This window comes from Pholis gunnellus (assembly GCF_910591455.1).
Source record: "Pholis gunnellus genome assembly, chromosome: 2".
Lineage (NCBI taxonomy): Eukaryota > Metazoa > Chordata > Actinopteri > Perciformes > Pholidae > Pholis > Pholis gunnellus.
The window spans coordinates 19,051,507-19,074,490 of record NC_136536.1 but is presented as its reverse complement, the minus strand read 5'-3'; the positions used below and the strand labels follow the sequence as shown (position 1 = coordinate 19,074,490).

Genomic DNA, 22,984 nt, shown 5'->3' with positions numbered 1-22,984 from the left:
TGCCGGTCCACGTCCGGGTGGTTGGGGACAGCTGCAACAGCTAAATTATTAAATATGAATTAATTAAACAACAGCTGTTCCTGTTGTGCAACTTGCTTGTTTCTGTTTGGTGGTGGCTCCTAACACTAAATCAAAGGCACCGTGATGGAGTTTGCAGGTTTATACATACGTACATACTGAGAGGGTGAAATCTGTATAGAGGTGCATATATTTCCATTCTTATTCTGAAGGGAAGATTTGATTATAAGCCCTCCTACTGCATCGCCACCTGCACTCAATCTGGTGTCTCTGACATGTTTCTCATCAAAATGTGAAATAATGTGAAAATCCGGAGAAAAGGCAGTCTGTGGACTAAAGCACAGCCCTCCTGTCACGTCTCAATCCAGACTGGAAATGTTTCCCAGGCAAACACGGGAGGCAGCCAATACTAAGACGACAGGCGCTGAGCAAGCATGCGCGGACATGCAAACACAGGCCACCCAATGCCATCTGTGTGTCTCTGGCTTCAGAGGGTGGAGAAACTCAGTGGACAAACTCAACAATCTGCTCTCGCTGATAAAAAGATGTGCGGAGTCAAGAGGAGGGCTGAGCGAAGGGGGATGGGGTGGAGGACCGGCCGTAAACTAGAGAGGGGAGGACCCTGCCCGGCCTGGTCAACAGTCGGATAGTTTGCACGTAGATATTAGGTCACTGCTGGAAGCCAGAGGAGTGCAGGGGACGTTAAGTGGATGCCAACGGTGACAACATTGTCTCAGCTGACCGGAGTTTACCGACATGTTGTCTGGGGGAACTGGATGGCCACAGAAAGTCAGGGAGGGACTGATCCCCTTTTCAGTTAGTTACAGTGTAATGGAAAATCAGCCTGATGGAGGCCTACTGTTATGTGGAATAATACAGGCACTGTACTGTATGTATCTATATACAGTACTTGTGCTATCATGTTATAGAGGATGTGTCGTGATTGCTATTTCCAGATTGGGAAGAGATGAAATTGACACTTTGCAAAAAAAAAACTAAAGTAGTAGCTGTTAACAGCTCTAGTATTGAGGGCTGTGAACGCAGAGATCTACAGTGGCATTTTACTGGCTGCTGCTGCTAATGTTTAGAACATTTGAAATGTATTTGTGAGATTTTAAGGGTATAAAATCCCCTGAAAACATTTAAAGATTATGGCAGCCGAAGGCTGCTGTGGTTGAATTGTTTCCCCTCTATGTAAAGTAATAATATTCTCATTATCTTCAAAGCTGTTCTCAACTTCCATTCTGAGACTTTTGGGGTCAGACTGTCTACATTTGGTTCCTAAAGCAAACAAAAGATTGATTTCACAAGATCATCAACTTGTGATCTTGAGCTAACAGAAAGCAGAAATTTGCCGCCTCGGCCTCTCTCGACTTCCGTACCAGAGAAAACACAGATTTCGGTCTTTTACCTTCATGACATTGTCCAGGGTGAAGCCAGAGTTTTCTGAACCCAGGTCAGCGAGTAGCTTCTGGAGCAGCTCGGCCCGACTCTGAGCCGGACGGGAGGGGAAGCTGGATTTGAAGGGCTTCACCAGCTCACCAGGGATCACCTGCAGAGCACGTACATCCTTCAAAACAGCAATTTCCTAAAAGAAGGACATAAGAAAAGAGACAATGACTTTGGAACTTACAGTTAAAGCCATGCAATCTCAATGTAGCCTTACAGGGTGCCCCCCCTTTAAATTAAGTATCCTAATATGTGTGCTGTACAGTAAACATATCTGTGCGATGCTTCACGTGGTGATTTGTCATTCAACACAAGCATCTGTTCGAGAGACAAGTCATGACAGAGAATACAAGTGTACAATTAAAGTAAGACGGAGGACGGTTCTTGGAAAAACTTCTCTCAGTTGTTTGCCATGTTAACCTCACCAGGTGAATGGAATGTACGTCGGAAATTTGGCACACACGCACAAAAATAACAAACATGTCATTTGTCATCATAAAAAGAGGCATTCAGTCATGATTTCAGAGGGCTGGGACTCATGGTAACTGTCTGCACAGTTGTGGCCTAAGGCCCAGATTGGAGTACTTTTGCCACAAGAACATTTCATTTTGACTCATGAACTTCAGACTGTATGGGGTTGTTGTGCATCAATTTCGCATCAGACACACCGATGCACGAGTTACACTGCAACAGATTAAAGCAAATGCACAGTACACAATGTGCACAGAGAGTTGGACATTAAAGTCACCACTCAATCCATCAGCCCAGTAATACTTTCTGGTCTCACCCGCCAGTGAATCCAACCCTGAGGTCAATGTCATGTTAGGGAAGCTAACTTAAGACGTGACAAGCTCCTTTAGTAAACAGTAAACACACTCCATTTGATTACTTTGTTCATGTATTTGCATGTAACTGTCCTCTCAGCCAGGTGAAACCCTTATTAAATTATTTAATTAGATGAAAATGCCAACCGACAACACTGGCCGAATCTGAGAACTAAGGGCTAAGACGCAAACGCCCTCGGTTCAGCTACTCGCTGCATCAGCAGGTTGCTTAAACACGCACAACCTCATTCACCCATACCTACAGACGTCTATATAAACTCTGGGGGAAAAGCCACACACGTATGAAAGGTGTTAAGATACTGGCATGCGTTATTCTTTCTATCTACAGCATACAGTGGCAACATTACATGTGGCTCTTATAGTGTCATTACAAAGTTCCAATTCAATGGGGCCCGTAGCCGTGTGAAAACAACATAAGGCATCCTTGGCCTTGACTTTACGTTATGCTGTTGGAACAATGTCTGTAAAATTGAAAAAAAAACTAGCTCATTCTGTTTTGAGAGTACTAGTTTCATAATCGTGACTTCATAAATGTCTGTCCTGCTTCTGCTCACGCTCGCTCAAATGAGCTCAGTGTTCCAGCGGAGACACACAGTTTCTCTCTTTGACCGTTTGTAATTTAACCGCTCTCTCAACCATTTTTTTTATGGGTGGTGCATATTTCTTGGAAGAATCGGCTGGTTTCTGAGAGATAAAGTAGTATATTGCGACTAAAAGTGTTGCCTCAATCCAAAATCCCAGATATAGAGTGAACACACGTGCAGGCAGTGTTTACTACAGTTTGCCCTTGGAGGGAAGTTGGAATGGATTTCACACACGTTACACACACACACACACATGATATTCCCTCTGTTTGCTTACTCTGGAGTGTGTAATTAAGGCATTTTTTGAATGCAGATCCGTGGCTGCTGTACATCAGACGGATTTCATTCTGAATGGAGCCAAACACCTGCTCCATTCAACATGCACATAAAAACGCACTCAAGTAAATAAATGAATAGAATCAGTTTGACCTGCAGGGGCACGGAAGTCATTGTCGGGGAAGTTTCATGTGTATTTATCTGATGTGATTATTAATTAAATGAGATTATTACTTTACTGACATCAACACTATTTAGGAAAGGGCTTACAGGAGGGATTCAGCCTTTTAATCAATTAGCAGATCAACAACTAATGAATTAACCGTTTAAGTCATTTACCAAGCAGAAATGACAAACTCTTAATGTCAGGGTTCAATACAACGAAGCTTTTCTTAGAAAGATATTTGCGATTTACTATTTCTTAAGTGTTGAATAATGGAACAGTTTGTTGTTTCTATACATTGAGGACATGTCAACATGTTCACAGCTTATTGTGTATTTATAAGGTGTTTTAAATTCAATGAGGACTGTATTAAAACAACATGGAGAGTCACCTCTTACATGGCACCCATGGCCAGACAGGAAGGCTCAATAAACCGAGTAGTAATATAATAACAACACAGTAGTACCAAGTACACACGGTCAACTTTTTACAAAGTTTGCCTTTGCCGTAAAGTTTGATTGAGTGTTGGATTCAGTTATTTGTATAAATACATGTCATAATTAATCGATTTCTCCTGCATGTGTAATACAGCGGTTGCTGATGAATTCAGTGAGTTGTATAGTGTATATAGTCGTAGCATCTTTTAATATTACAGTACTGCTTCACTGAGATTTGTGCAAACTTGTAACATCTAGATCGTTAAAAGTAATTGCTTACATTACAAAAAACTACATGCCGATATCACAATGGTTCTGCCTGTTTGACCAGGAGATGAATTTTATTCTGTGTTTTTTCTTTCCAGAAATCCACCGTCATGAAAAAGATCATTCAGTAGAGGCATAATTATCTGCTTTAACCTGAACAAAAGCGTTAGAATTAAGACATTCATTGACTCATCGCGTCACCATTTAGCTGTGATGTAATGACTTTCTCACACTGCTAAAAAGATCCCTCACCATAACAGATCCGCCCTTATTTGAATCATGACATAGATTATTAGAAGATGGAAATCAGCTGGTGCCACTGGCGCCTCATAAACCTGTCAGTCCAGTGTGTTACAATACCTGGATGAAGGCTTTGGCCGTGCCCCGGAGGCGGCTCGCTGAGTCTCCAGTCCTGGCCAGCAGGCCGGGCCAAGTCTGGTCTATGCAGTGGGTCACCTCGGCCCGGCCCAGACCTGGGATCAGCTGGCTCAGCAGTAGCCGCAGCAACTTCAAGGAGGCGTGGAAAACCTAAGGAGAGAGCCAGTGGACGTTTAGCTCCAAACTTAGTGGACTTTCCAAGAAAGGCTAGCACCAGGGTGACGTCAATTAGCAAAGAGGCTCGACTTGGCAATGTCTACTTTGAGTTGGTTCGAGTATGCAGATGGAGAGGGACAATCAGGGAAGCAAAGAGTCCAACGAGCCGGTTTTTACAGGTCAATTGAATTATCAATGTTTGATGTTGGCAGAGAAAGGTGTATTAAATAAGTGAAGCAAGTTTGTGGAGCAGCAAATCAACCAGTTGACATCTTAATGGAGCATTCTGTGCATCAACGTGGCTAGGGAAATAAATACATGAGAATTATTGCGGCACTACTCCATTTATTACCATACAAGCTGTCGGCGAGAGAGGGGTGACAAGGCCATCCTTGTCAAAACTGTTTGTTTAAGGCAGCCAGCTCTGGGAGAGAGAGAGCACTAGGGTTGCATATGGGACAGGGTCAACATTGTCAAGAGTGCGCATGTGTGTGCTTATGATTTGACTACATGAACGTTAGCTCTGTTTGTAAAATGAATCCAGAAAACGTGATTTATTAAAGACTTAATAGGGCAGCTTTACTGGCAAAAGTTTCTGTTCGATTAACGTTCACAGCATCCACACCGGGACCACTGTCTTTTGAGGAACGTGACTCACAGATGACACTTTATCCAGGAGTGCCTTCTTGACAAGGAAGACTGCCGCTCTTGTCATGTTTCTCAGCTCCTCCTTGGGGGTGGCGGGTGATAGCTCCGAAAGCTTCTTGTGCACGGCCAGGAGAGCATCCTCTCTGTGGGACCAGGTTTTGGAATACGCCCCAGCCACCTGGAAAAGAAGAGAGGGCAAAATAACAGGATCCTTTAAAGCTGCGCTAATCAATACTTTTTATATTATCAATGGATCAAATGACTATGTGGAATGAGAAAAATGAGCCTCTTGCAGCTACAGAGCTGGATATTTTTCTCAGGGGTTGATGTAAACCAAAAAAGGGCTAAAAGGAATCTTAATCTTGGATCCATTGGTGCAGGTAAACATATATTTCAAATTCGTCATCTCTCTGGGGGACAAACTTGTTCTCGGTACCTTCAAACATACCTTTGGTATTTCTGCTGACATATGCATCAATACAAATATATTTGGGACAGATAAATTAGGGCGATAGTATCTGGCTTATACATAAGAATCTCCTGAAGGGATACCAAAAAGGTATTTTTCAGAGTACATACCGGCATGTAGAAGTAGAAATGAAAACACGTATTTAGCTTAGCAAACCAGGTGTTTCCACCTTATTTTCTTACCAGGCTTTCTCCATAGACCTCTAGTGGAAGGCTAGCCTCTCTCTGGGCCTTCTCCGCCAGGGGCTCTGGCTCTCCGCTCATCTCGGGGCTGTGTGGAGACCTTTGAGCATCGGGTTGGGGGGAGCGCTGCTCTTCAGGGCTCGGAGTGGCCTCCACAGGCCGCTCTTTCCTCTGAAAGGCTGGTAGCGGCCTTTCATCATAAGGCACACAGGTAACCTATCGGCACAGGACAATATTGGTATTGAAAGCTTAGAATAAGACATTATACCATTCTTGCTAATTTAATTAAAGAATAATAACAGAATCATTTTCAAAGGCTCCAAAAAATCCCGATCTACACTTTCAAGTCTGTCCATACATTTAAAAAAATGTATCATCTCCACCCCTCCGTTCTTTTTTCACTTACTCTCACTTGATCACTGAATAGGTCGATCGTTCAACATCCTGATGACAATGAACGTTTAACCCCACCCATACAAACCCAATCTCCACACAGTCAGCACTGTCTCCTGTGCCCCGAGGCCAACTGGCACCCTGCTGCCTCGTACAAGGCTCAAAGCCCTGCCTTGAGGCCAGGTTGGCAGCCGCCGGAGTCAGCCAACTGTTGCCCGCTTTTAATTAAATAGCGAAACCCAAACCTGCAGTAGGACCAGTCTTAGTAGGCGGTGAGTAAAGCATAAAAGCCCCCGCTGGTCATAATCTCCCTGTGTGCTCCGTGTTCCAACACTACAGCGGCTTACGGCACGGGGCATGTTCCCAAGATGCTACTGTAAGCTACGGTCATTCTTACAACAATAAAGGAATTCCATCCAAGCAGAGCAAGCTACTGATACAGCCGTCCAGACTACAATCCATATCATCTTTAACAAATATTATAATATAGACAAGTTGTTACGTATTTAAGCGTCTGCAAGTGTTGGTCGTGATTCATGCAGAGTGAAGATGTTGTGATGTGTTGCATGATCTGATAAAGTGTCACTTACGTCTATCTTGGGTACAGCAGCAGGGGTGCACGGCGCGTCAGGTTGGCTGCTCAGATTGGCCACAACAGTTTCTGCGTCTGACTGTTGGTTCTGAGGAGCGTTCGTTTTTTTCCCCTCCCTGAATGTGTCTGTGGACCCAAGGGGCTTAGTGGGGACTGAACGGCGACCCGGAGAAGGCAGAAGGGCCGGAGGATCCTTTGCTGAGGATGAATCTGCAGCCCGTGGGATCTGGTGACATGACGGAGGGACAGAACAGAATTCAGTTTTGGCAGAATGACTCATGAACACCGACACCTCGGATAAAAATGTATCTTTCCCATCACACAAACGGTGTGAAACAGGTGAAGACTTGACCATTGCCATGTCCAGCAGGTTGTGGACCTCCAGCTGCTGGTAGACGCTCCTCCGGTACTCTTCCATCAGCTCCTTCTTCTTCTTGGCCAGGTCATAGTCTTCCTTTTCGATCGCACACCGCTTCTCCACATCATATCGAGCCAAACGCTCGCCCACCTGGAAGAGCCCGGGACAAGGAGAGGTAAAGACAGGCTGACCCTTTACTGTATGCTTACACAGGTAAAAATGGCGGCAGGACTCTTGTACGGTATCGATGGTCTCATGATGGTTTGGATTTATGTCCTTGTGAGCCTAGACTGACCAAAAGTCTATTGGATATTTGCTATATTTATGTAGCACTGCTGACAGTTTAAGGGATTGTTTTCCATTACCTGTACACTGTTTTGTTCACCGTTTATGCGCATTGCCTTGGCGCTGATCTTAAATACAATTCCATTCGCTCTGGTGTTGTTCTTGGCATGGCGTTTTCTTAAAGGGTTACTCCAGTTTATTACAACTTTGATCTTATTTTCAGGCTTGTTGGTAACGATACCATTGTACTCACCAAGTGAATTGCCGACATCTGGGATTGCAGTGACATTATTAAGAAGAAGTTTAACGGGGAAAGATATATGTGCAGTCACGCGTTAGCCAAACTTATTTCGAAGAGAAAACTAAGGTGAATGGTGAAATTATTCCCCAAACTGTGAGTTGTCATCACCCATCACAGTGAACAGCTCAACTTCCTGGTTCATCTTCCACCTAATGCACTTTCTGTAGTTGTTCACCGTTTTCCTGTGTGATGAGGGATTATTTACTTATTTAGATACTCTTGCTCAGTCGTCAGCGTGTTTACAACCTGTCCGATCGTACAAATGCTTGTTTTTTGATGCCTTGGATCAGCTTTTTCTGATGTCACTGTGTTCCCAGAGCAATTTAAAGCAATTACTTTGGTGAGCACAGTGTTATGATCAAAAATAGAAACATTGACCGAAACTACACAAATAAGACCCAGATTGCAATTATCCAGAATCATCCTTTAAACCCAACTGGAGCCCCATACAGCCCCAGTGCCACATTAACAGTAAGTGTGCCACACAGTGAATCACTAATATTTATGGGCTGGAAATTTCCAGTAAGTCAGGAAATGACATGAAGCTGTAATAAGTTGCGAACAAGGTGCCAAGTGACACAGCCTGAACATCAACACTTTGTGATTCTTTACTCCTTTGGACAAAACCAAGTGGTGCAATGAACACGATAACTGTGTTAATGTGTTTTCAGATATCATGTGACGCCCAAAAAAAACATCCTTTGACATCCTGAGGGTGCGATGACAAGGGATTTTCAGCATGACTACCCTGGCAACTGCTTTGTCTGCAGTGTTAATATGCCATGCTAACAAGGTGTTAGTGTGTGTGTGTGTGTGTGTGTGTGTGTGTGTGTGTGTGTGTTATCTGGTTACAGAAAGGCTTGTGGGAGAGACACTACCACAGGACCATCAGTGCAGCTGTTGAGCTTATTACGAATTCATGGTCAGCATGGTAACGCTGTATACAAAGGAGGTCGCTAACAGGAATTTGAACAATGTTTAACAACTACTGTTACAAACAGTGGTGAAGTTACACCGTGTAAAAGGAACACAGGTCTCACAAAGTTGAGATTTGCAAGAGAGAACTTTTTTTTCAGTAGCAGTGGGTGGAGGATCGTTATTTACTTACCACGATAAATTTGGTCATTAGTAAAAATAGCGGTCAAAAACCAATTAAGATATCATGGCTTAAAGGAGTCCAGAACAGTGGTGAAAGAAGAATTCAGATTCTTTTGCAATACTACAATGTCAAAATATTCCACTAAAAGTAAAAGTCCTGCATTCAAAATGCTTAAGTACGGAAGCAATAAACGTAATCTATCATAAGTTATCATGCTCATTATGCAGTGTGACCGCCTTCAGTGTGTATTTGTTAGCTATGATAATCTTTGATTATTATACATTCCCCACCGGTCCACAATGCATAACTGGGAGTAGAGATCCAGGTACTTTCCTGGGAATTCTTTCCAAATTAGGAAGTCTTCTGCCTTTTGCTGGAAGTAAAATACTTCCAGTAACCAGGGATATTTAGCATATGTGTGCTTATGTGTGTCTGTGCGTCTGTGTGTTCACGTACTACTTGTTTGTACTGAAACAAAGGCGTTTTCTCCAAACCCCATTAACACAATGCAACTGTCTGTCTAAATACTGAGGTCCAGCCTTAAGACGCTGTTATGGTCAAATAAATGGATGTAAAATCTGTCATATGAGCGGCTAAAAGGAATAGATCAACATTTTGTGAAAAGTGCTTATTGGCTTTCTTGCCGAGAAATACAGAACAACATTGAGATCATTCTCCTGTCTATGTGGTCAGTATAGAGCAGGAGCCGGTGGGCGATTAGTTAAGGTTAGCTTAATATTAGACTTATAACTGTATTTAAGCCCTTTTTAATCATTGAAGGCCTTAAACATGAATTATTTAAGACCTTTTCAGACTGCGAGTAATTAATTAATAGAGAGAGAGAGCACTTCCTGGTAGTTGTTGTTGTACATACTGCTCAACCGTGAGAGCAAATATTTGTTGTCAATGTATTGTAGCCCCCCCCCCCCCCCCCCCCCCCCCCCCCCCCCCCCCCCCCCCCCCCCGCCCCCCCCCCCCCCCCCCGCAGTCTACACCTCCCAGAAGCCACGGTACCTTTTGCAGGTCTGCGATGGCCTGCTTCAGGTTCTTGGCCTGCTCGTATTTCTCCTGCTGGACCATGTCCTGTTTCTTTTGGTCCAGGAGTCGGATGATGTGGGCAACCTCTGGGTCCTGGTACATGTCAAAGGCCAGGTCGTCCAAGGGGGAGATGGACTCACATTTACTGGGTGCAAAACAGGGCAACAACAACAACAACAAACTGAAACATTAAAACATTTCTTCCTACACGTCAGGCCTGAGCTTGTTAAACTTTGTAACACGTGTACACTTTGTACACTTTCACGTTGAATATCGAGAACAGAACAGCTGATTTAGTGTCTAAATTCACTTGAGATGATGCCAGAGTAGATTAGAAAACGTGTCATTAAATGGCCTCAGTATTGTGCAAATCCTGATCAAAGGGGAAAAACATGGATCGACCCCCAAGGAGTGAGACCCTGAGGTGAAACGTCCCTTGGGGGTTGATGTATTAGAATTAAAAAAAAGAAGGAATATTTCGAAATGTGTTTTCCTCTTTGTGCGGACCGCCACCTGCATTTTCCTCAAATGCGAGTGACCTTGAATGCCTTATTGGTTAGCTTCCAGACTAAATGGCTTTGTTGAACAATGTTATTGTCACAAGACAAAGAAACCCGGGTTCAATGGCCTAGCCTCACCCCATGAAGGTCGTGTCCAAGGCGGCTTCCAGCTGGGTACTGTTGAGGTAGTGTTCGATCAGCTGCTCTCTGCTTGGCTGGGGGTAAACAGATGGGGGAAAATGACACACACGTGCATTTATGCTCTTGTAATACTGTGCTCAGGAAGACCTGATAATTGTCTTCTAATCCCACTAGCTTTAAGGTGACCCTCAACTTAAACCCTTCCCCGAACCTAAAACTAATCAAAACACTGGATCCGCCACAATGACTTCAACAAAAACTCCTTGGACCTTAAAAATGGCAATAACACAAGTACTCTCACACGCACATAAATTAAATGCTAATCATTAATCAGCACTTCAAGGCTACGGCCATACATATGTGGAGACTTGTAATCTACTGCGTACACTGCTATCACCTGAACCGTGTGTCCAATCATTGAAAGAACAGGAAACAGTGTCTACTGATGATATCATTCTTGCAGTACTTCATGAGCACCAAACCACAATTAATACAATGAAAGAACTTCCTGTTAGCCAGTGATAAGTAGGAACTCGAACAATAGTGGACACTCGTCTATAATCATACAATATGTAGTTATTCTGACTGAAAGGAGAAGATAACATATATTCATATAAAGACAAAGAGGCAAAGAGTAGCCAAGTGTGTCACCACTTCATACAATGGAACACTATGAGGAGGAAATAAACTGTGATAGATCTTTTTCTAACCTAATTTACCTGCTAACTGATGGTTTAATATGTAACTCACCTACCTTGAAGTGTCACTGGCACAAATTAGATCCGATGTTTTTGCACCGGCCTTAAGCAAATGTTTTTATGTCATGCAAAGACTTTTTGCCTCCACTCCAATATAATAGAGATGTATGAAATGTAGTCTGCATTTTGCACAGCATTAAAAAAAACATCTACCTTGTTGCTCTGGACAAATCCACAGGCAGTGAACAGGTTTCTGGAACTATTTTGCAGCAAAAGTGGCAACCGTGTGTTGTTTAAATTATCCAGCGTAACAGGGTATCTCAAAGTTCATAAAACAACATATATCTATGAGAGAGAGACCCCTACACCATAGACACCTCTACCTATAATATCTGAATTCATTTTTGGGTTTAGATGTTGGATGGATGGTTTGTGGGGTGGGATGGGAGGGATATACAGCAGCAATGATAAAGTTGTTTGATACATCTCTTTGTCTTTCTTTTCTGAGAAGTCACTGCTGTATGGGATCATAATTTAACAAATTAAGAGTATTTAAATAAAGAACTGTTATGACGGTCAGGTCTAGGCCTCTCTCCTGGAGCACATCTTGACATGTTGGAATAGGAAACGCACGGGTCTAACTAATGAAAAGAATGATGGCAGCATTCCATTTAGCTGCTTCAGGGTGCTGGTATTATGCATTATCGCTGTCGGTGGCTTGCCATAACACAACAGAGCCATCGTTAATGTTATTAGTGACACCTGTGCTTTTCCTACTACGGCAAGTCAAAATGTCTGCTGTGTCCGAGCATCAGTGAAAGGATAGACGGTGTGATGGAGAGTTATTGGAGACCACGAAGGCAGCTTCAGCACCTCTGTGACAGTGAAAACACTTCTGTTTCCCATCAACCATCACACTTCTTTAGTGCCGTGAGCCCCATGAACACAAGTCCATTCACCTCCATTGCAGCGGAGTGCAAAGACAGACCTGCGTGGCTGGATACCCCCTAGAGGTCAGAGAGAAGATGTGGGGTGTTTTTTTCTTTATCATTTGGATGAACCAAAACTTTTAAAGCGGTACAAACTCAAACAAGCTCTTCTTCTCTTTTTTTATCCACACTCTTCCTTTTGTCCACGTCCCTCCACAGGACAAACACAACTTCCACTCACACGAACAGACATAAGAGAACGAGATCCAGCCGACCCTCCAGGCGAGATCGCTGCTGTGGTGGAGGTGCTCAGAGTCGGATTAGCGGAGCAACAATGCACAGCCTGTTCACTGGAATCTCTGCAAGTGTGTGTCCTTGTCTTTCCATGTCTCTGTGCCCGTGTGTGTGTGTGTGTGTGTGTGTGTGTGTGTGTGTGTGTGTGTGTTTTAAGGTGCTCTCTCTCCTCCAGGACCTGTCTGTCTGCAGGACTATCTGATTACACTGGCTAACTAAAGGCCTCCTGTGTGATTACATACTGCCCTCCCTTTGTGTCTCATTACTACATTCCTGACACGTATACATGCACCTACACACACAAACCATTCGGGTAAACAAGTGTGCACATAGACACACGTATGGAGTGTCTTTTGGATCAATCAGTACAAATAAATACTACATAAGACACTCATACAATACAGTATATCCTTCTCATAAAAGTATCTAATACACCATCAATACTGCTTCAAAATATACAGGTAAGTTCAATCAGAAACTCTCACATTATTCAGGGTTATTTACTGGATTTGCATATTGTGTTGTAATTTTTTTGTCCATCATCATTAGTATTGTTTCTTTGTATTATAAATACAAAGAAAATGTAACATGTACAACTTTGCACACAGCAAATAGCATCATAACAGGAAAAAACTGAAGTTCAGAATCAGAATACACAAGCATTATTAGGAATAAATGAATGATGTACGATATGTGAGGAATACTTATTAACATGCCAAAAGCCTGCAATGTCAGCGGATGGATGAGGAAACATCAATCAACCCTATTCTAATTGACTGATGACAACACAGCAATGTCTAAAAAAAAAAAAACACACAGAACAACAGCGACACCTAGTGCTGTGCAGATGTAAGTGCGGTGATGAGTGACGGTTGAAGAGAACTTACAATTGTGTTAAAAGCATCGCCATCCAAAGAATCTCCCAGAACATTAATGGCAACCAAAGCAACCTGAAATCATAAACAGATGTTGGTGAGGTGGTTGAACCGAACTGTGAGAGAAAATAAAAAATCAATGCACGCGATAAATGGGTGTGTTGGGAGGTTAATAGTGGAACTAATTTACCTCGGTTTAAAGGATAAGGCTGATTTTTCCATCAGTGGAATGTTAAAGAGAGCCGCAATGCATCTTGGGGCAGTTGAGTACGTCCCGTAAGCTCATGTCTCATGATAAACATTTTAATACATTTTCGGTCAATCAACTAAATGATTTTTCAACTAATCATTTGCATGCATGCACTATTGAAAATGCAAATGAGGCTTATATATATATACACATATATATATATATATATAATGTATAGTTGGCGAGATGATATCAGGAAATGACTTTTCAAGAGTGTCTGATAAAGCAGTCATTCAACACACATTTCAAAGTAAGACACGCAATTAGATTTTTCCAGACAAAATAACTTCTTTGTGTTTCGAACACTGGAGAGAATTCCAGAAAAATAGCCGACGAATGATTTTAAATGATCCAAAACTAAAATGTCCGAAAATAAATGGCTGCGTCTGGAGCTGCTGTTATTGGTGAGTTTCTTTTAAACACGATGCTGTTGTTTATTTCTCTTTAATGTAAGCTAATCAGTTCTGGAAGGCAAAATCAACCAAAAGTCTTTTTTACAACTCACAAACAAAGTAGAACAGCACTCACAGTTTGGATCGGTCTTCTGCATCAGACAAAAGTTCGAGGCAGTGAAACGGTGGTGTAGGTGCATCGTTACCGGCCGACAGACTACCTGATTGTGGTGATTGTAATGGTTGACATGGTTCCGATGGAAGGTTATTCTCAGGTACGTTCCGATGGCGTCGACATGGACCGACTTCAGCTCCCGAGCTTTGAAGGCTGTCTTCTCATTATCCGACAAAGACACGTACCTGCAGTTGGGGGTCGAATGTTGCTTTTCAGTTCAACTCCTCTGCTGAGATATACAAGACTTAGATGCATTTCTACATCTTTATTCTGTGATGATATAAAGTACAGAATACCTCTTGATATCTACCAGTTAGAGGTTTAACACCTGAGGTACACAATTACAAGGTGTAAGACAATATCGCTACACTTGATTCTCCTGATATTCATTTTTGTGATACTGTATCGATTCTCAAAAACACTGTAGAGATTTTGAATCAATAGTTTACATGAAAAGGTTCAGATTGCACAAAAAGTAGTGCTATGATGTTGGATGCAAATGCAGATCCCACTGATTGCAGGAAACTAGCTAAAATTAGATTTTATATATATATTGATATAAGATATATAAAGCATGAATCATTTACTTACCTAAGCACGTAAAAACAACCTTTTTGTTTATGCTGTATCGTCCAAAATCTACTAAACCATCTTGTATCGACCTCGTGTGCAATTCTCGTAAAAATACGCAAAAGGCTGGCAGTAAAAAAAAACTGAGCCTGGTCGAGTCTGCAGTCTCACCCGAGTCTGCGAAGCTGCCCAGGGAACCCTGAGGTGCTGGTTTCGGGAAGGGTGTCTCCAATGTGGAACTCCACCTTGGCTGGGATCAGGTACTGGTGGGCCAGCAGCTGCAATTTCCTCACCCTACTTCTCTCCACCAGCTGGAGGGTGATGTGCTGCGGGTAGGAGCACAGCCTGCGGAATGTTGCATTCACACAATGTTGAGTTTCTTTAGGAAGGTAGAGCAAACTAATGACAAACTGCTGCTTTGAATAAATGTGACAAGTTTTTGAAAGTAACGTGGTGTGGCAATATATCTTTATTTATATATTTACCGAGAACAGTGCACATTCATCTAAATTTCAGTTTCCACCTCAATGTAGATGTGCACGAGTTAGCTATGAGCTAAACTTCATCTGTAGTGCCTGGGCAGGCTGTTACAATTAGTGGCCTTATATTATCAATACAATGGTTTATCGAGCACTTCAGGTCAACACAGTACAGCACGATACAGCGCAATATGATACAATACAATAAAATATATAAATATGTTACAAAAGTAGCAAATAAGTCAAAACAATTAGGTATTTAACGGCAGTGCCAGATGCCAGAGATAAGGTAGTGTGATTAGTGCTCGCTCTGAAAAGACTGTTGGCCCAAATGTGCTGCGTCTGTATTGTACCACGCAGTCCCCTCTGGTTGCCCTGCCGCTACTATACTTCCACTTTATGAACTGACTCAGTGAGGGAGGTGCAAACCCATGTAGAGCCTTAAAGACGAGCGTCTGTCAAATGTTCAAAACCATCACATTTAAATAAATTGTACTTCTGTACTATATGGCAATGGTGGTGATAGCTATTGGCCTATTCGGTCAAGTGTCTTTAGTGTCTGTGGACTCAATGGGTTTCAGAGTTGTCCGAATTGCTCGTGGCCAGCTTGCAAAACAGTATGTTATGTGAGAGAAGATCATGACATTGTGCCTCTGTTGTTCGGTAAGGTTAGGGCAAATATAGACTAGATATCTTAGATTTTGAATATCGTAATATCGCACACGTGTGTTTTCCTGGTTTTAGAAGCTGCATTATAGTAAAGTGATGTCATTTCTTGAACTTAACAGACTGTTTTAGCTGTTCTATTATTTGCCTTTACTCAATTTGTCATTATAACCCTATTACTGATGATTACTTGTAAAAAAATCTGCATTGTGTAAATATTTTGTCAAAGCACCGATGGTGACGCCTACAATACTGTCACAGTATTGATATTGAGACATTTGGTCAATGGTGATAATATTTCTAAATCGGACAAGAGCTTCAGCGCTTCTCCTTTAACAAAAACATCTGGTTTCTGAGTCTGTACCTGCTCGATCTCCAGCCGTTGACTGTGGGTGCATGGACCATGAGATCCTTAGCACTGAAGTTGTCCTCATGACTTGAAGAGTTGACCACAATGAATCCTATCTTCCGGGGCATCCCTCTGACGGACACTGACAGAACACAAATAAGAAATGTATCTTGTATTTAATATCTGAAAAGAGCAAACAAACTTATATTAGTGACAATGATGAAGGTAAAGATGATCTGGTTAAAGATGATAGGTAAAGATGAAGGTAAAGATGATATTGAGGGTGATTGCACAATTTATTTATTCATACAGGCCTGGAATTGTATTTCTTTAGTGCTGCTCTACTGACAATGAGTGACAAATTAATTGTAAACTACATCCTCTTCATGTTTTGGTATCAAACCTCTCTTTCCCTACCGACTGAAATGTGTCCATATTACCAGGTACTGTACTGTAGAAACTCATGCGTATATATATATATTTCTCAAGGTTAATTCATGAAAAAAAGTATGTTTTAAGTATCAGTTAGTTACCAAATTTAGGATTTGTATGAGCACTAGCACTGACAAATTTACCCAGCAATGTTTAAAGAGCATTCTGAAAGGACGCTGCAGCCTGTCCATTTAAATCACTTGTAAAAAAGACAAAACTGTTAAGTCACTAGACTTGACCACAACATGCTCAACAACTTATCAGCAATTACACCGAAATGACTCATTTTAAGGAAGAACAGAATAGAAACAATACATGTATTTATATCAGTCCATTACTTTCACAATACAATAATATAGTACTAACAAACCTTGGTTTGGTAACGTTACACAGTACCTAATTCATCACGTACGTGTTGAATATGTGTGTGTGTCGCAGTAAGTATGGCGACAGCTAGAGGCTTAAAGATGTGTTGAAGGGTTTACTTGTGACACAGGAAATATTAGTGCATTAAGTTTGGCGTATGTTTCCCATCTCTCCTGGTAAAATAAACTATCCCGGATATGGCACACACAACCCCCTTGTGTAGGGGCTTAGGTAGGAGCACAGAAGCTCTTACTGACTTGAGCATGTTGTGGTCATTAATGCTAGCTAACAGTGAGCGAGTCAATCAACCGTCGCAGCTAGTCTTCAGTCACGTTAGCTGTATTTTTAAAGGTATTTCGACCAGCTAATTGTCCTGACAACTGTCATTCGTCATATCCTACATTTTGTTGGTACACATTTTAGAGTAAATGGAAGTTTTCTGGCGAATATTCAAAAGATATCTTACCACGAACATCACAGTACTATTGACAGCTCGTCGCCCCATCTCATCTCCATAACCACCGCTGACAACAACCAGCGCGCACATGCGCAGTAGTAAGGTGGTCGTCATTCGCACTGGATTGTCGTAAATGTAGTTTTATATGCGTGCAAGTTTTTTTTTAGACATCAACCTTTATTTGTTCAAGTCAACTCTACCGGGACCCACCTCTGATTGTATTATGTGTCTCCCTACATCTTGAATCAACTGTTACATCGATCCACATTCAATATACGTATATTAAAATGCGCGTTCACAACTTCTTCTCGGTCCTCGGGCGGAAGAGAGCATCGTGTCTGGTACTACCCGGCTACTACAGGAAGTCAAACATGTTGTCTCCAAAATAAAAACATAGCATGTAAAGGTAACTCCGTAAACGCGTTATTTCTTACAATATCTGCAGGGGCAAGCAAATGTAAGACTCGTGATATAAATATTACACAAAAAATGCAATCAATTAAGAAGAAATGCACAGGCCCTCTAATGAGAGCTCACAATTCTGTATTAATTAAAGTTTTCAGAGACGTATTCATCCATTTCCAGTAACGTCTCTATTATAATTAGTTGATATATTGAGGAATACCTACATTTATCATCCACAAACCTGTACATGTAAAAACGTGCTAATTTATTTTGAAATGTTAAAAACCGGTGTCGTGTCTTTTATCGTCTCGGCTATCTTGACAACTGGTGTCCAGCAGTCAGCATGGGTGACATGGAGAATTGGCCAGAAATAGAGAAAGCGGCGACAGAGAAGAGGCGTGAACTGGTCTTTCAGGGTCCAGCTTTCGACGAGAGGATCTCCGCTGACGGGGGACTCGCCTCTGCCCTCTATTCCCTCACACTGCTCAATTATCTGGAAGTTAGCCAGTGTCCGAGTTTGACAGAGATCCACGAGGGCATCCAGCGTCTGACGAACCTCCAGAGCCTCATCCTGTGCAGGAACAGGCTCGCCTCCGTCCCCAATGTCGTCGGGAAACTCAAGTCCTTGAAGGTCCTGGACCTTTCAGTCAACAACCTGAGCAGTTTGCCGGAGGGGATCACTCAGTTGAAGGAGCTAACCACTCTCAATGTGAGCTGTAACAGCCTGGAGGTCCTGCCGGAGGGGCTGACCCAGTGCACCAAGCTGTCCAACATCAACGTCTCCAAGAACCGCCTCACCGGCTTCCCCGCCGACTTCTACTCCGAGAGACTGGATCTCCTCAGCATACTGGTCGCCTCTGACAACTCCATTGAACAGCTGAGTGGGGATGTTCACAAGCTAGCTGCTCTAAAGGTGGGTAGAACTCAACTCCCAAACAGCTCTCGTGTGCACATCAAGTCATCTTTAAGTGGTGATTTTCCTTGAAGAAAGGTGCTTCTGTGAGGAATCTAATGCACGCCGAATTATAAACAAGCTGTCCGTATGTTTTGTGGATATCTGAAATTATAGCTGACGACTTTTCACGTTTGCTAATATGCAATGCAACATGAAAATGTCCAATTTTTAAACGGAGTTTGGCGGGTAAGGGCTACAAAAGACAGCAAGTTTGCATCTGTGCCAGCTTAAATGCAGTGTACTCTTGTCTGTTTTTCTTTACATAACACTTCAAACCTTCGGTGTGTCTGATGCTCTTTTTCCACAGTGCCAAACTCAACATATGCACTTTGTTTTGTGCTCCTCAGGTGCTGGACCTCTCTAACAACAAGCTGAAGGAGATCCCCTCCGATCTGAGCGACTGCGCCAAGCTGAAGGAGATCAACTTCAAAGGCAACAAGTTGAGCGACAAGCGGCTGGAGAAGATGGTCAACGGCTGCCAGACCAAGTCCATCCTCGACTACCTCAGGGGAAAAGGCAAAGGAAGAGAGGAAGGAGGTGAAGCGGACGGGGGTCGCAAGGCAGACAAGGGGAAAAGGCAGCAGAGGAAGAAGAAGGTGGCCGACGACCAAGATGAGGTGGAGGAACTGAACAAGATGGTGGTGAGGGTCCTCCATGTTTCGGACAGTCCCGCTGCACTCTCGGTCACGGTGTGTGCGGAGGTGAAAGATGTCCGACCGTACCTGGTGTGCTGCGTGGTCAGAGGCATGAACCTAAAGTCTGGGAACGCTCTCAAACGGTTCCTGGTGGCTCAGGTAAGGACAGACCCCCTCACAAGGTGGTATACATTGGTGGGGTGTGACTGATACGTGTGCAGTGGAAGAATGGAAAATAATCCCCTTGTTGTTGTTTTTTCTAGACAAAGCTTCATGATGACTTGTGTGGTAAAAGGACCATCGCCACCATTGCAACTCACGATGTGCAGCTTATCAAAGCTCCACTGACGTATGGTGTCAAACCACCTACCCAGCTGAAGGTATGCCAACGCAGACTGGTTTGGCTCATTGTAATCCCAATCTTGTGCCAGCCAAACGGTAATAATATGTCATTTACAAGAAAAACATCACATTAAAAAAAACACAATGTTTGACAGGTTGTGTCGCTGGGTCGCAAGGAGATGACGGCCGTCGAGCTGATAAAACACCTTCAGGTCGAGGCCGACGAGCTGAGGAAGCAGAAGAAGAGGCAGAACGTCACTGGCCTCCACAAGTCAGTACAACCTTTGACTCTTCTGTACAACATGAGCTCTTTTGGGGAAAGTGTTTCTGATGGATCCACATTAGTTAACTGCAGGCTGGAGTTGAGGGAGAGAGGTTTTGGTTGAAACCTTTTGTGTTGAAGACAACAGATTTTCAAAATAAAAGAACTTTAAAAAAAAAACACTTGACACAAGACATCTGTATAACTTGGTTTGCTGTTGTGTTTGAACACATGAGGGCAGTAGAAGTATGTTAGACTTTAGGCTGATTTATTTCAACCTCCGTGTTGAATGAGCAATGAATTGTTGCACATTATAAGGTATCACAAGCTGAAGTAAAGTCCTTCATGGCTTTGTCAGTTTAACAGTGACAAGTCAGGAAGACCAAGCAACTACTTGACAAGCTCAGTGTCGCACACGCTGAATGAAATGCATCAAATCAAAGGATCTTGATAGCTGACAGCTCTGACAGAGTTGAATCTGATATTTCTCAAGTTTATCATCGAAAGAATATCACCAGCTATGCATCTATTACATTGGCTTAACCCCTTTTTGTAATGTTGTCACTCAACTATTTAGTTTTTTTTCCCAGATACCTGCAGCTTCTGCAGGGAAAAGCCATGTATCCCTGCCTAGTGGATGCAGAGGGACATGTGATCTCATTCCCACCTATTACCAACAGTGAGAAAACCAAGGTGTGTATATCTCTTTTCTTTCTGGTTATCATCATTTTGTTCTCTCATAAGGGAAGATTTCATACAGTGAATATGATGATGGCAGAGAAAACTGAACCCGACTAGAAAGGTGCACCCAGCAGAGAGCAGATCTCCTCCAGGTGTGTCTGCAACAACAACAACTGCTGCTGTATTGTGTGATTGAATGAATTCAACCCACAGTTGGTCAACCGTCGTCTAGACACCGATAGGTGGTAAGGCGATGGAAAGCAAACTTCATTCAAACTCAAAAACAAGCGGCAATGTATGCAGGTAATTAGCTCGTATAACACGCGTCATACATTCTTGCCCGAAACGAAATTGAACTCACTGTGTACTGATGGTTTCGTTAGTTGTTAGCCAACCCCCCACCCCACGTGTGAGTCACCGCACCTACAATAGGTCCTTGAGCGTGCAGCCAATAACTGGACCCCCAAAATATTATGCAGTTTGCTGCAGCAGAATGCAAGATTAGCCGGGGACAGAAACAGAGGTGCACACTCGCTCATTCACAGGTGCAAATACGCACAATTGCGAGTGATCGCATGATCCGCTGGTGGAGATAACACGTCTGACATCAAGCCGTGTCCCACTGAAGCCCACAGTTTGTGTCTGTCTTCTCATGATATAATAGAAATAATTGCATGATCAGCTGATTGTACTTTACAGATCAAGAAGACGACCAAAGAGTTGTTCTTGGAGGTGACGAGTGCAGCCAGCCTGCAGACCTGTAAAGATGTTATGGACGCTCTGATTGTGGTAAGCGTCACTTTTTTCTCTCTTTTCGAATAAGAAGTTTATTACAACATGGATTTTATTTTCATAATTGCTTCCATTGGTTATAACATCATTACCTTTCTCTAAATTCGATTCAAGACTGGACCTGTGTCATAGCTATTCATGTGAAAACTAAAAGACTCCACCCGTGTTAGATGCTCTGTCACTTGCAGATAAACAGGATTGATCCATAGTTTTAAGGTAACCTTATGGAGAAGATGTGTGGCGCTAGAGGAAAGCTCATGGAGAGTTCAGTGCTCAGTTTATTTCAGTCTTGTATATCCTGTGGACATTTTGGCCTGATGGAGTCTGTGGAAGAAACTTCACTTTTAGGTCTCTTTAGGAGTTTTGATTGAGGGATTGCCTCCACGCGGCTCTCAACATGGCGACGGCTGAGCCGGCAGCTAACAGTGTTAACCTGAGGGGGAACTGGAGGGTGGGTGTTACGCTTCCAAGGCGACGCAGTAGGCGGTGATGGCGTTATCAGCGGTAACCATTGCATGAGCAGCACAGTGCAGAGCGGCGGGGATTAGAGAGCCAATGGGGCCTCGCATGTGCTAACAGACACGGCTGGACCGACTACATAAACAAAAACATGCAAAGGGAGAGCGACAGATAGCTCTTTGCTGCTATATGAATGCTTTGAATTTCAAATCACATATCGGGCATTTAGAGTGCACTCCCTGTTTCATCACAGAAAATGGCAGAGTTGAACAAGTTCACGGCGGAGCATCGGGAGGAGGCGGGGTCAGATGGAGAAGGGGAGGGCCCACAGGACCCGGCCGCCAGCGGTGAGCCTTCCAGCGAACTGATCGTGCAGCAAGTCCGCACGGTGGACCTGGACGGAAACCTGAAAGTCGTCTACCCATCAAAGACCGACCTTTGCAACGACGTCAGCAACTTGACCGTCATCTGGTAGACGTTGGTGTAGATAACCTCTGATCTTTACACTCGATCAAATGAAGTCATTTTAAAAGATTAACATTGTGGGACATTAAGGCTAAGGTTTGACAACATGTAGCTAAATTACATCCTTTTTACTTCAGGGATCACAGGAAATGTGATCCCAAAAGGATTTTTTTTTGTGATTGAAACGTTGCTTGTTGGCGAATGTGTTTGGAAAGCTTTGTTGTTGGTAAATCTTTTTGCTGCTTCCTGAAAACACGATCAATATGTCAAAAGGTAGAACCAAATGTACTTATTTTGTATTATTTACAAAATGAAGACAAGTTGTCTGTACTGAAAGGTAATTTTTGTTCAACTCACATTATTTTTAACTCGGACTGGAAGATTTGTGTTACTATCACCTTATAATAGTGTAACTTTCCCTTTAAGCAGCAGCATAATGTCTGACTTAGACTTAATAAAATGTACTCCTGTTTTCAT

The 22,984-nt window shown here is 42.9% G+C and overlaps 2 protein-coding genes across 2 annotated transcripts in view; one reads left to right on the top strand and one right to left on the bottom strand.

The window, feature by feature from the left end:
- The window catches only part of cep104 (centrosomal protein 104), a gene marked incomplete at its 5' end in the record, with an annotated part of 28,731 nt that extends 12,347 nt beyond the window's left edge, over window positions 1-16,384 (bottom strand). Inside the window, 12 exons of the mRNA XM_079167712.1 lie at window positions 1,430-1,606; window positions 4,400-4,567; window positions 5,232-5,399; window positions 5,873-6,088; window positions 6,856-7,083; window positions 7,210-7,365; window positions 9,915-10,083; window positions 10,577-10,653; window positions 13,388-13,450; window positions 14,239-14,377; window positions 14,934-15,107; window positions 16,272-16,384. Of these exons, the coding sequence (XP_079023838.1) occupies window positions 1,430-1,606; window positions 4,400-4,567; window positions 5,232-5,399; window positions 5,873-6,088; window positions 6,856-7,083; window positions 7,210-7,365; window positions 9,915-10,083; window positions 10,577-10,653; window positions 13,388-13,450; window positions 14,239-14,377; window positions 14,934-15,107; window positions 16,272-16,384 (1,848 nt within the window). The remainder of the gene's footprint in view (window positions 1-1,429; window positions 1,607-4,399; window positions 4,568-5,231; window positions 5,400-5,872; window positions 6,089-6,855; window positions 7,084-7,209; window positions 7,366-9,914; window positions 10,084-10,576; window positions 10,654-13,387; window positions 13,451-14,238; window positions 14,378-14,933; window positions 15,108-16,271) is intronic.
- A 1,494-nt stretch (window positions 16,385-17,878) lies between these two features.
- lrrc47 (leucine rich repeat containing 47) lies at window positions 17,879-22,978 on the top strand. Its single transcript, XM_079167317.1, has 8 exons — window positions 17,879-17,917; window positions 18,255-18,829; window positions 19,219-19,665; window positions 19,770-19,886; window positions 20,004-20,119; window positions 20,701-20,803; window positions 21,491-21,580; window positions 22,296-22,978. The coding sequence occupies exons 2-8, from the start codon at window positions 18,260-18,262 to the stop codon at window positions 22,515-22,517; spliced, it is 1,665 nt and encodes a 554-aa protein (XP_079023443.1). The 5' UTR covers window positions 17,879-17,917; window positions 18,255-18,259; the 3' UTR covers window positions 22,518-22,978.
- The last annotated feature ends 6 nt before the right edge of the window (window positions 22,979-22,984 follow it).